Source organism: Coffea eugenioides, chromosome 6, assembly GCF_003713205.1.
Source record: "Coffea eugenioides isolate CCC68of chromosome 6, Ceug_1.0, whole genome shotgun sequence".
In the NCBI taxonomy this organism is placed as follows: Eukaryota; Viridiplantae; Streptophyta; class Magnoliopsida; order Gentianales; family Rubiaceae; genus Coffea; species Coffea eugenioides.
Window position 1 is genome coordinate 26,111,212 of NC_040040.1, and position 12,282 is coordinate 26,123,493.

Sequence of the window (12,282 nt, forward strand, 5' to 3'; positions counted from 1 at the left end):
AAATAAATTTTGACTAAGACACATAGACTACTAAAACTTGCCCTTGTATTATTGTCCTTCAATTGAACTTTAAAATTTTGTGAGTTTAGAGTTTTAAAAAAGGCACAACTACCTAATAACAAAGATAGTTTGCAGTATGACTTATTAAGAGAATATGACTTAAATGAATTACCTTGAACTTGTATTAAGGGTATAATTGAAAAAATTGGATTTCATTTATTTCTATTTTAAATCATGACAAGTATTTTGAGACAAAACCAAAATAGAAACCATGACATATAAAATAGGACGAAAAGAGTATATATTTTACATATATAATTATACTCATATATGGGCTGAGGTTTAATCAAGTTTGAGTCTAGTATAGCCCAATCTCGATTCACATTTAGTTCGATCCTATTATTTAAGCCCAAACTTTGCCTGACCCAATTAAAGCTTAGACTTAGTAAATTTTTTTGGCCTAAACCAGCCAAACTTGGGTTGGACAGGCTCTATTAACAGTTCTAATTGTTTGACTTGACTCGTCTATAATGGATTTTCTTTTCATTTCCCGCAGTACATATTTAGATGCATGACATGTGTCCTTATTTATTAACAATGGTTAGAATTAGTCAAATTTAAAATAATCATGCCCCTTCCTAATAAATAAAGACACGTGTCATGTATCCCGATATGTACTATGAGAAATGGAAAAAGGATCCACTGGTGAGGAGCTCAATCCATGGCTGCTAAGCGATAGTGGGGTTGTGTGTTGCTTCATCTCCTTCATTTGATCAATTTTGCCTCTTCATCCAATCACTAATAGCATTGGTATAAAAGGATTCTTTGGCCAATCATAGTGGGAGGTAAGAAGCATGTTCGGCATTTTATATCCAACAAAAGGGTTCTTTTTTTTTTTGTCTAGAATTATAGTCGTTTTGGCTAGACGAGAAAGCTTTTTGTTATTGTTTAGTTGTTATGTTGTTCATTCTTCTTTTTGTTCTTATATTAGACTATCATTAGCCTGTTATTTTGTTTGGTTTTGTTCTATTCGGATTCAAGTGTAGAACAAACGACCATTGAAACATCAAATATGCAATAATTTAATGACAAACAAACCACAAATATAACAGATAAATGACACACAAGATTTAATATGGTTCAACTCCATCATATCCCTCAGTAAGAACATATATCGAATAAGTGAGGAAGATATTTTTTGCGTTGATGAGAAAGGAAGAAGGTTGTCTGGGCATTTTGAAACTCAACCCAACTTAATGACGTCACCCAATCCAATGCAAAGTATCCCTAGTATTGGGTAGAATGGATTGGCTTATATAAGTCCTCTTTCTGAGTGTCTTATAATATTATAAAAACACTTGTTCGGCCATGTGGACTGTTGAGATGATTCCATGTGTCATCCATCCGAAGGATGGACGGTCCGGATTTAATTTGGGAGAATGTGGAGGACACTACCCAAATTTGAATTCAATTCAAATTTCACTTGTTGGCATGTGGGCCGCTGTACTATTGTGCCACATTTTCTATGAGTAGCCCCACAAGGATGAAAAGGGTAAAAAAATAATCGGGGTAGAAGAGACCTGATATAATTTCTTGATCCTCCAAGAAAGACCAAGAATTGGCACGCGGAAGCCTAGATCTTTGTAAGATGGACGTTTGGTTTGGGATGGATTCGAATTCAACCTTGGACTGTGACATGTGCCGAACCTGTGCAATAATAATTACTAAAAAGTCCTAGTTACTACCACAATTAATATAGAACAAATCCAAGTACTGGAGCAGGGACCCTAGGTGTGCAATGGGTTACTTTATTCTTCCTGTTCCCGAAGAGTTTGCTTGATCCGATATACCAGATTTGTCTATAAAAATATTAATTCTGCATACAATGGCAAGTAGGGTCGATTTCACAGGGAGCGGGTAGAAAATTATTTCTTTTCAAATCAATAGAATAAAATTGGGGGATTTTTAATGGGAGGCAAATAAAAAATAAGAATAAAAATAAAGTAAACTAAATTCAAAACTAATCCACAAAGCACAAGTTACTAGAAGTAGCAATTAATGAAATTCTACCCAAAGGATCAACTGCTCAGGCACGGTCCAATTAAATGATCATCGATGCAAAGATATTTCATCCATTCATTATTAGGTTGGTTATAGTTATCAACAAGCTCTGACAACCAGTTCTTCCTTACCTTTTCGACAGTCAAGGTACGACCATTGACTGCTTCTCTAACCAGATAACAATCTTAGGTACGACCGTAGGAATTTAATTACCCAATTGCATTAAAACTAGAAGAACCCAACCCTAACTAATAAACACGCTAAAATGGTTTATTTAAACTAGATCTTACGCTTCCCCAACATAAAGCCAATTATGGTGGTTGTCACTCGGTATCAACTAAACGAACAATTACGGATTCAATTTAGTTAATGTGACAGTAGGCTATTAAATTAAATCAAATACCCGACCGTTGATATTCAATTAATAAAATACCCATGAACAATTAATTCAGAAAACGCACGAATAGCAATAAATTGGAAGAAATAATGAAGATTCGATTAGATCTCACAGATATTATGGACCGCGCCCTCGCGTCAACCTTTGGGTAGAGGAGAAAATTAGCCGCTTCTCATCGTGTCAATCCCGCGTGATTTAATTAAATTCATTCAATTAATTGCCGAAGAATTGGAAAGGTGAAACAACGAAGGAGTAGTTTTACTTATTTTGCGTCTACGCTGGAGCTGCGAGCACTAGAAAAATCTCATGAAATATTATCCGTAGCAAGAGTAGAAGCAAAAGTGTCTCCGTCGTTCCAGGCCAAAAACCAACAAGAAAAGTCTTGATGTCTGACCGCTAGGGAAAAAGGAGACGAAAAGCTAATCTAATTGCGGCCGAAGAAAAACAAAAACAAAGAAAAAGGCGTCTGACCAAAAAGTGGAAAGAGAAAACTAAAACTAAAGTCTTGATTTTTTTGAATCTTGCTTTTTCCTCCTTTTTATAGCCGCCGTCAGTAGTATTCCTTCCAGGAGGAGGCTTTTGCCTAAGGGGCGCTGATCCCATGCTTCAGGTTCACGTGGACCGGGGTCCGACTTTTCGGTAACGTCCACCTTATCTGGCGTGGCCACGCCCTGAGATGAAAGGTCTTCTGGAAATTTACCTCAAGATATCATTTTTAATGCTAACCACCTACAATTCACACAAATATCAAATATGAGTGAAATTTCATTTCTTAGCACCATGAATAGCCAAAATTAGGACAAGATGACAATGTAAAATGTGCCAAATAACTGCTCTATCAAATCCCCCCACATCTAGACAATGCTTGCCCTCAAGCATTTCGGAGCTCAGAAGTACAACCGAGAGAGCAAAGGTCATGCAATAAGCTATACTAACACAAGCACCTCAGATCCCTAACAGTGTCGCCAAAATGAGAATACACCGGACATGCTGTAAGTCAAAGAAAATATATGAATACTAGGAACGCTCAAATCACCATCACGGAATGCCATTACCATAGGCTTGCACATTTATCACATCTCCCCCACTCAAAAGTGAACTAAATACATAAATCAAAGGGACTTTGATAGGGTTGTAATGGGGTTCAGGTGAAAGGCGGGATAAGAAGGTAAAAATAGGGGATAATGAGTCAAGAGAATGTCCGAAACCCACCATATAACCACAGTGCTTTACCGGAGGAGTTTCACAAACAAGGCTGGAGTCTTCTGTTCACGGGCCCCCCTTTAACTAATTTTTTTTTTATACTTTTTTTTCTCTTTTTCTTTTTCTTTCGATCTCAGATATATAGAAACAGCACCATACAGCATCTACTCTGAAAACACTTGCGACCATAGATTTATTTGCCTTGTATAAGTAATGAATTTCAGACATCTCTTTATGACTCAAGGTTGAACAAAAAAGTCTAAAAAAAGAAAGGTCATGGGTTATCAAACACGGCTAACAACCGAAAGCGAAGGATAGAAGCTCAAGTAGGTTTACTATTGGGAGACAAGATGAATGCATGATTTTTACAAAGTTAAAGGAGGTTAAATCCTAAATGCCCTTATCATTTCAAATGCATCCAATTCAACAAAAATGTGGTCTCGACATATATAAACTAGCAAGTTCTAGAATGCCAATACCATGTGTGATACCCACTCAATCAAACAAAAATAGAGCAAATAAGAATAGTGTGCTCATGCATGGCTCAAAAGTTCACAAGAGTTTCCAAGAATGGGTCAAATCCAGTATATTCAATATCTAACAACACAGTCAAGGGAAGACAAAAATGCATAGCTAGTATATTTGACCATATACCCATGCACCCTAATTATACAATTCATCACAGCAGCATGCTCCAGCAGTTAAGAACCGACGCAATAGAAAGAAAGTCAACCAACTACACCCCCTCTCTCTTTTTTCTTTTCTCTTTTTTTTTTTGAATAAAAAGGAACTACTTGAAACAAAAAGAAGCGATAGAAGCCGTCCCCCCCAACACCTAAGATCTACATTGTCCTCAATGTAATCTAAACAAATAAAGTGCCAGGACAAGAGGGGCGAAACTTCCCTGACTGCTGAGGAGGTGTGCCGAGACCCTAAGGAGGCGGAGGATGTGGCGGCTGGAATCCAATGTGAGCATAGAAAGCTGCTTGATTTTCTGCTTGAATACGGGCGAATACCTGTAGCGCCGCAAGACGGCCATCTAATCTCGACACCTGGGTGGCTAGCTCATCAACGGAATCTCGGAGGTTCTGGTAGTGGGGGTCCCAAACAGGAGGAGTATGAGAGGAGGATGGACCCGTCTGATCCGGATGGGGTAGAGAGTCAGTGGAGGGTGCAGTCGAAAGCACCCGAGGCCGTGGCCCGCCCTCGCCAGGGGGCGTAAACTGATAGGCATCTCTCACCTTGAAAATAATCCCCATCCGCTCCAAACTGCGCAAATCCAGAGGCTCAATTTCCCGAGCTAGAGCGAAGTTGTGCTCTTTGTCGAGGTCAAGCAATCCCAATCGAATGGCCAAGTGGGTAATGCGTGAGCCCAGAATAATCGGTTTATTGCGCTTTTGAATGACCGATTGCATTTGAGTGGCTACCCAACACCCAAAATTAACCGGTACTTTGTTGCGCATGCACCAAAGGAAATAAAATTCCGCTTTGGTAAGAGTGCCGGAGGAATCCTTCCGCCCCGAGAAATTGATAGCCAAGAACCTGTGGATGACCTTCAAGACCGGATCCTTCAGTTGAGAGGCTTTGGACTGACTCGGATTGTAAAGCTGACGATCAGTGGACCACTCCCTCCAAATGTCAATGTAGTCAGTCAAAAACGGTCGGGTGTAGTCACACGCACTGTTTATATATGCTCCGGAAGCAATGGTACCCTCACTAACAAACCCCCAAAGTCAGATTATACTCATTAATGGACATACCATACTCGGTCCCTCTTAATCGAAATTTAATAATCTCCGGTTCATCTAGAGTGATGAATTCATTGACGATGAACTCGAAAGTGGAAAAGAATTCACAACACAGCTCCTCAAACGTAGGGTAATCAATGGTCAGATACTTCTGCCAACCTATTATCGAGAACAATTGTTCAACTTCTCGTGCAATTCGCAAATGGTCCATGGTTAGGGCATGAAAACACTTACAGGGAGCAAAAGGACGGTGGACCAAGTTATTGAACCGGTCCTGTTGCGGCCTTGTAAGGTTAGTGACCGGTTTCCCCCATTCCCCAGGAGACACAGTGCTCTTATTCAGCCCCAAATGGGACCGAATGGGGGGCTGAACCGGTGCCCGCCTCTTACGAGGTTGGGACCCAGACGGCCCAGTCGTTGTTGCCTTTTTCGGAGGCATTCAGGGACCACAGATAGAGTAAATTAGCTCAGAGACAGCCAACCAACCACCAAAAGCAGATAGGGGACCACAGTCAACAAAAATTACTCAATATGCAGCGGCTCAACAGCAAAGGGGGACACAATCACCCCACCAAACAACGACGAGCCAACAAACACAAGAGTTCTCCACTGGCGTCACGTGGCAGACAACAATAAAGAAAACAGCACCAACACCTCAAAATTGGCAATAGCAGTCAATAAGAGTCAACAATCGGCAAGCTACTGACCACTTGTACCAAATTACTAGTTCACCAGAGCGCACAGATGTCCCAAAATAGATAATGAATGAAAGGCAGATATGAGGGTTCTCACTTGCAGACAACAACCAAATGGTCCCCCGACAAAACCAACAATTGTGGCAACCGAACAGGAAACGAGAATCGTAGCAATAAAAACTCCCAGATTTTAGTCACCAGTGCAAAAAGAGAGGAAAATAGGGGTACCACTTTTTTTTAGCTCTGACCCCTGCTGGGGAGAAAAATGGCGGATAAAGAGAGCTGGTGGTTGATCGCGCTGGAGGGAAGAAGGACCGCGTGCTGGGACTGCGCGCGCCTGCTGCTGGGGTTGCGCGATGGAGAGAAAGCCCGCGCGGCTGAGGCGTCGAGGACCGCGCACTGGCCTTCTGGCTGGTGCGACGGGACGCGCGTTAGGGAAGCTCAGTTGCGTGGCTTGCTCGCGCGCTGCTTGGTGCGCGCAGATTTGGTCGCTCGTGCGGAAGGGCGGAGGAAGGCCGCACAGGTAGGTCGCACGCGCTGTCGCGCTGTTGGTCGCGGCTGGCAGGCACGCGGAGCTGGTGAGGCGCGCGCGGCAGAGGGTGGGCGTGCTAGGCTGCGCAGGGAGGTGGCGCACATGCTGGACCTTGGCGAGGCAGGTCGTACAGATCTGAGGCGCGCGGTTGTTGCGAGGATGGTCGAAAAGGAGCTGGGGGTTGGGAGGTGGTGTGGTGGTGCGACGAGATGGGGGTTGCGTGGCACTAAAGAGAGCAGGGGCGCGCGACGGCGGCGACGGCGGGCTGCGCTGACGGCGGTGGCGGCGCACTGCGGTAATAAAGAAAAGGAAAAGAAGGAGATGAAATGGAAACTAAGACAAGAACCAATGGAGAAACTGAAACTCTGTCCTTGTCACTACCAAACAAAGAAGAAAGCAAAGTGGAAAAGTGGGTTCTTGGTCAAAAGCCCTCTTTTTCTTTGACTTTCGTTATCGGAAGGGGTGGAAGGCGTGGGCACGCCTTGAAAGACATGGTCTTCTGACCGTGGCATCTAGATGATGTCCAAACTGGAACTGCTAGTCTCCAATTTGCTCAGGGCACCTGGCGTACCCCTTCCAAGGCGTGGGCAAGGCTTGAAACCCCTATTCTTTTGTCCATCATCACAAAAACAATCAAAACATTAAAATACAACTGAAAAATCGCAGAGTAATAAAAAATGATCACAACTAATACTGAAATCCTTGGGTTGCCTCCCAAGCAGCGCCTTTCTTTAATGTCTTTGGCTAGACATGGTCTTCAATTGTTTAGACTTCACCACTTGGATTATCAAGGAATAGAACCTCCACTGGCTCACTATTAAACCCTTCATAATAGGGTTTCAAACGGTGACCATTGACTACGAATTTCTTCTCCGTCTTCAGACTTTGGATTTCCACTGCACCATAATGAAAAATATTACAAACAACAAATGGACCAATCCAACGGGAACGCAACTTACCAGGAAAAAGCTTAAGTCTCGAGTGATAAAGTAGGACTTTTTACCCTAAAGAAAAATGACTTTCTCGAAACTTGTTGGTCATGAAAAATTTTGCACTTCTCCTTATATATTGCGGCGTTCTCATAGGCTTCATTCCTTAGCTCCTCCAACTCTTGTAATTGGAGCTTTCTATCTCCTCCGGCCTCCATAAGATCCATGTTACACCGCTTGAGCGCCCAGAATGCTCTGTGTTCAAATTTCACCAGGAGGTGGCAAGGCTTCCCCAAAACTAACCTGTATGGGGACATCCCAATCGGGGTTTTATATGCAGTGCGGTAGGCCCAGAGAGTATCTTTCAATTTCAAACTCCAATCTTTCCTATTAGGCCGCACCATCTTCTCTAGAATTGACTTGACCTCCCTATTTGACACTTCGACCTGACCATTCGTCTGCGGATGGTAGGAGGTGGATATTTTGTGGAGCACGCCATACTTCCGAAACAATGCCGTGATCGTCTTATTGCAGAAATGGGTGCCCCTGTCACTTACTATAGCTCTTGGCATTTCAAAGCGGACAAAAATGTTAGACTTGATAAATTCTGCAACTACTCTCGAATCGTTAGTCCGGGTGGCTTTTGCCTCCACCCATTTGGAAACATAGTCAACAGCAAGTAAAATATACAAGAAACCAAAAGACGAGGGGAAGGGACCCATGAAATCTATACCCCAAACATCGAAAATTTCAACGAATAACATGGGGGTTTGACTCATTTGATCTCTACGGGAAATATTCCCCATCCTTTGACATTTATCACACGATTTACAAAACATGTACGCATCTTTAAATAAAGTAGGCCAGTAAAAACCACTCTCTAACACCTTACGAGCTGTCCGCTTTGGCCCAAAGTGCCCTCCATATGCAAATGAATGACTAAAGGTCAAAATAGACTGGAACTCACTTGCACTTACACACCTTCTTACCATTTGGTCCGCGCAATGCCTCCACAGGTACGGGTCATCCTAAATATAGTGCTTGGCATCACTCTTCAATTTCTCTCTCTTAGTTTTTGACCAACCTGCAGGCAGTTGATTCATTAAAAAAAATTTGACAATATCAGCGTACCAAGGTATTGACGAATCAATGGTTAATAATTGCTGCTCAGGAAATGATTCTCTCAACGGTAGATCCTCTTGATTTGTGAGCAACCGACTCAAATGGTCAGCCACCAAATTCTCGGCCCCGCTCTTGTCCTTGATCTCTAGATCGAACTCCTGCAGGAGCAAGATCCACCTGATCAGCCTCGGTTTTGCATCCTTCTTCGCCAGCAGGTACCTCAAGACTGCATGATCAGAGAAAATAATTATTTTTGCACCCAATAAATATGACCTAAATTTTTCTAGTGCAAAAACGACTGCTAATAGTTTTTTCTCCGTGTGGAGTAATTTAGTTGGGCTCCACTTAATGCTCTCGATGCATAGTAGATTGTGTGTGCCGCTTTTCCTATCCTTTGCCCTAACACGGCCCCCACGGCATAATCGCTCGCATCGCACATGATTTCAAACGGAAGGCTCCAATTCGGGGGTTGAATGACAGGCGGCGATGTTAGCGATTTCTTTAGTTTATCAAAAGCCATCTTGCATTCATTGGTGAAATCAAATATCACATCCTTTTGCAGCAACTTGAACAGGGGTGCTCCAATCTTTGAGAAATCCTTAATGAACCTCCTGTAAAATCCTGCATGGTCTAAAAAGGAACGTACTTCCCGTACACAAACGGGGTAAGGCAGAGCAGAAATAAGATCTATTTTAGTTTTGTCTACCTCTATCCCCTTAGCCGACACAACGTGCCCTAAGACAATGCTATGTTCTACTATAAAGTGACATTTCTCCCAATTAAATACCAAATTCGTCTCTATGCACCTTTTTAAAATTAAAGCAAGATTTTCAAGGCATTCCTCAAAACTATCCCCGTATACACTAAAGTCATCTATGAACATCTCGATTATCTTTTCTACATACTCCGAGAAAATACTTACCATGCACCTTTGAAAAGTTGTTGGAGCATTGCAAAGGCCGAAGGGCATCCTGCGGTAAGCAAACGTACCAAATAGGCAGGTGAACGTGGTCTTCTCCTGGTCCTCCGGTGCTATCACGATCTGGAAGTACCCTGAAAAACCATCTAAAAAATAATAATAAACACGACCTGCCAATCTCTCAATCATTTGGTCGATAAAGGGGAGAGGAAAATGGTCCTTTTTTGTCACAGAATTTAATCTCCGGTAGTCAATGCACTGACGCCAACCAGTAGCTTTCCAAATCGGGACCATATCACCCTCTTGGTTCTCCTCTACGGTTACTCCCGCTTTCTTCGGGACCACCTGTACTGGGCTCACCCAGGGACTGTCTGAAATAGCGAAGATGATCCCTACCTCCAGGAGCTTGAGTATCTCTTTCTTCACAACCTCCATCATCAAGGGATTCAGTCTTTGTTGCGCTTGCCTCACCGGTTTCGCATCATCCTCGAGTCTTATCCGGTGCATACACAAGGACGGGTTTATCCCTTTGATATCTGCTATACTTCACCCAATTGCCTCCTTATACTCCCTAAGGATTCGCACCAGTCTGTCCTCTTGACTTGGAGATAGATGTGCCGAGATGATCACGAGAAGCGTCTTCCGGTCTCCTAGGAATGCGTACTTTAGATGTTTTGGGAGAAGTTTTAGCTCTAATTCTGGTGCCTGTACAATTGAAGGAAGCGACTTTGTCTGAGCCTCTGGTACAAAAAGAGAAGCAAGCTCATACCTTGGAGATACGGTTGAAAGTGAGTGCAGGGCTTCAACTGTGTGGTGTAGCTCATTCCTCATGTCCACATCAAGAGTCACACCCAACTCAAAATGCTTGGTTAGGGCCACTTCTAATGCATCTTCACCATTCAATTCAAAAGTTTCCTGCACAAACGGCTCAATAACACTCAAAACAAAGATTGAGTTAGATTCCTCTGGATATTTCATTGCCTAAAAAATGTTAAAATTCACAGTTTCACCATCAAATTTCATTGATAAAGTACCCTCATTCACATCTATTTTAGTTCTGGCAGTGCTAAGAAACGGTCTACCTAACAAGATAGGTAACGGATTTAATGATTTTTCATCTCCTATGTCCAAAATATAAAAGTCTGCAGGAAAAATTAATTCATTTACCTGAACCAAAACATTCTCAACTAGCCCCTCTGGATAAGCATTTGTGCGATCAGTTAGTTGGATTATGATGGCTGTTTCTTTTAGTGGCCCAAGGTTCAGGGAAGCAAAAATGGTCTTTGGCATCACATTAATTGACGCCCCCAAATCTAACATTGCTTTTCCAATCGGTGTATTTCCTATTTTGCACGGGATCGTGAACATGCCTGGATCTCCACACTTTGGTGAAAACTTTCTTTGGAGCATGGCTGATACGTTTTCTCCCACCGCTACTCTTGCATCCCCTCTCAATTTCCTCTTATGGGTGCATAAGTCATTGAGAAATTTTGCGTACTTCGACACTTGCTTAATTGCTTCCACCAAGGGGATGTTGATTTCCACTTTCCTGAATACGTCCAGAATCTCTTTTTCCTTCTCTGCCTTCTTCGTCTTTGCCAACCTGCATGGAAAAATGGGTAAATTAGATTTAACGGGTATTGATGGTGTACGAGTTACCTCAGGATCTCCACGAATGTGTCCTTCTTCCTCTATCTCTTTCTCGATCTCGTCTTCACTTTTACTCTTCAAGTTCGTGACCTTTGGCCCCTCCACTTCCTTGCCACTCCTTAATGTCATGGCACTTACATTTTTGGGGTTTGCTTCAGGTTGCGATGGCAATTTTCCATAGACGTGGGACTCCAGGCGATTAATGGCAGTTACCATTTGACTCATGCGAGTCTCCATGTCTTTCATACCTGCTTTGGTGTCCTGCTAGAACTGAGCTATATTCGAGGTCAATAATCTAGTTTCTTGCTGGAGCTGTCTTGTCTCTTGCTGGATCTGGGAGGTAGTAGTAGCCAGACTTTTGACAATATCCTCCAAAGAACTCCCTGTGTTGGAGGATGAAGTTGGGGTTTCGATTGCCATGGTTGCTGAAACCCTGGTGGACGATTGAAGAGTGAATTTTGTGGTCGATTTCCATAACTGAAATTGGGATGGTCTCTCCAATCGAAATTGTATGTGTTGGAGTACGGGTCATACTGCCTGCGGGGTGCGGGCACGCCTCCGGCCATGTTTACCTATTCCGCCCCGTCCTCTTGTAAAATGGGGCACGTGTCCGTGCAGTGGTCCATGATAGTGCAGATTCCACACACCTTCGCTCGCGGCGTGTCTCTCATGGCTAATTGCCTAACAACAGACGTCAACTCTGACAGTTGCTGCTGTATGGATGAAGTCTCTACCTCGTTGACTCTACGGGGAGGGTTGCTCTCACGGAAGCCAAATTGTTGGGAGTTCTCTACCATGGCTTCGATAAGCTCCCATGTTTCCTTCGATGTCTTGTTTGCCAGTGCTCCTCCACTCGCGGCCTCAATGATACTCCTATCGGTTGATTGGAGCCATTCATAGAAGTATTGGATTAACAGTTGTTCACTAATTTGATGCTGCGGGCATCTAGTGCACAACTTGTTAAACCTTTTCCAGTATTCATACAAGAACTCACCGGGATACTGTTTAATGCTGCAGATCTCCTTC

General features: G+C 43.0%; 1 protein-coding gene across 1 annotated transcript; it reads right to left on the reverse strand.

Annotated features, from left to right (window-relative positions):
- Positions 1 to 10,152: 10,152 nt before the first annotated feature.
- LOC113773971 lies at positions 10,153 to 11,493 on the reverse strand. The gene is made up of 2 exons (XM_027318559.1): positions 10,774 to 11,493; positions 10,153 to 10,587 (listed from the first exon to the last, which is right to left on the reverse strand). Exons 1-2 carry the CDS (start codon positions 11,491 to 11,493, stop codon positions 10,153 to 10,155), a joined length of 1,155 nt encoding a protein of 384 aa, XP_027174360.1.
- Between the last annotated feature and the right edge of the window lie 789 nt (positions 11,494 to 12,282).

Bases quoted from the DNA above. Each gene is read 5' to 3' on its own strand.
- LOC113773971 (XM_027318559.1), bottom strand. From the start codon at position 11,493: ATGGAGACTCGCATGAGTCAAATGGTAACTGCCATTAATCGCCTGGAG. The intron at 10,588-10,773 runs GTAAATGAATTA...AACATTTTTTAG, and splicing joins TTGAGAATGTTTTGGTTCAG to GCAATGAAATATCCAGAGGA.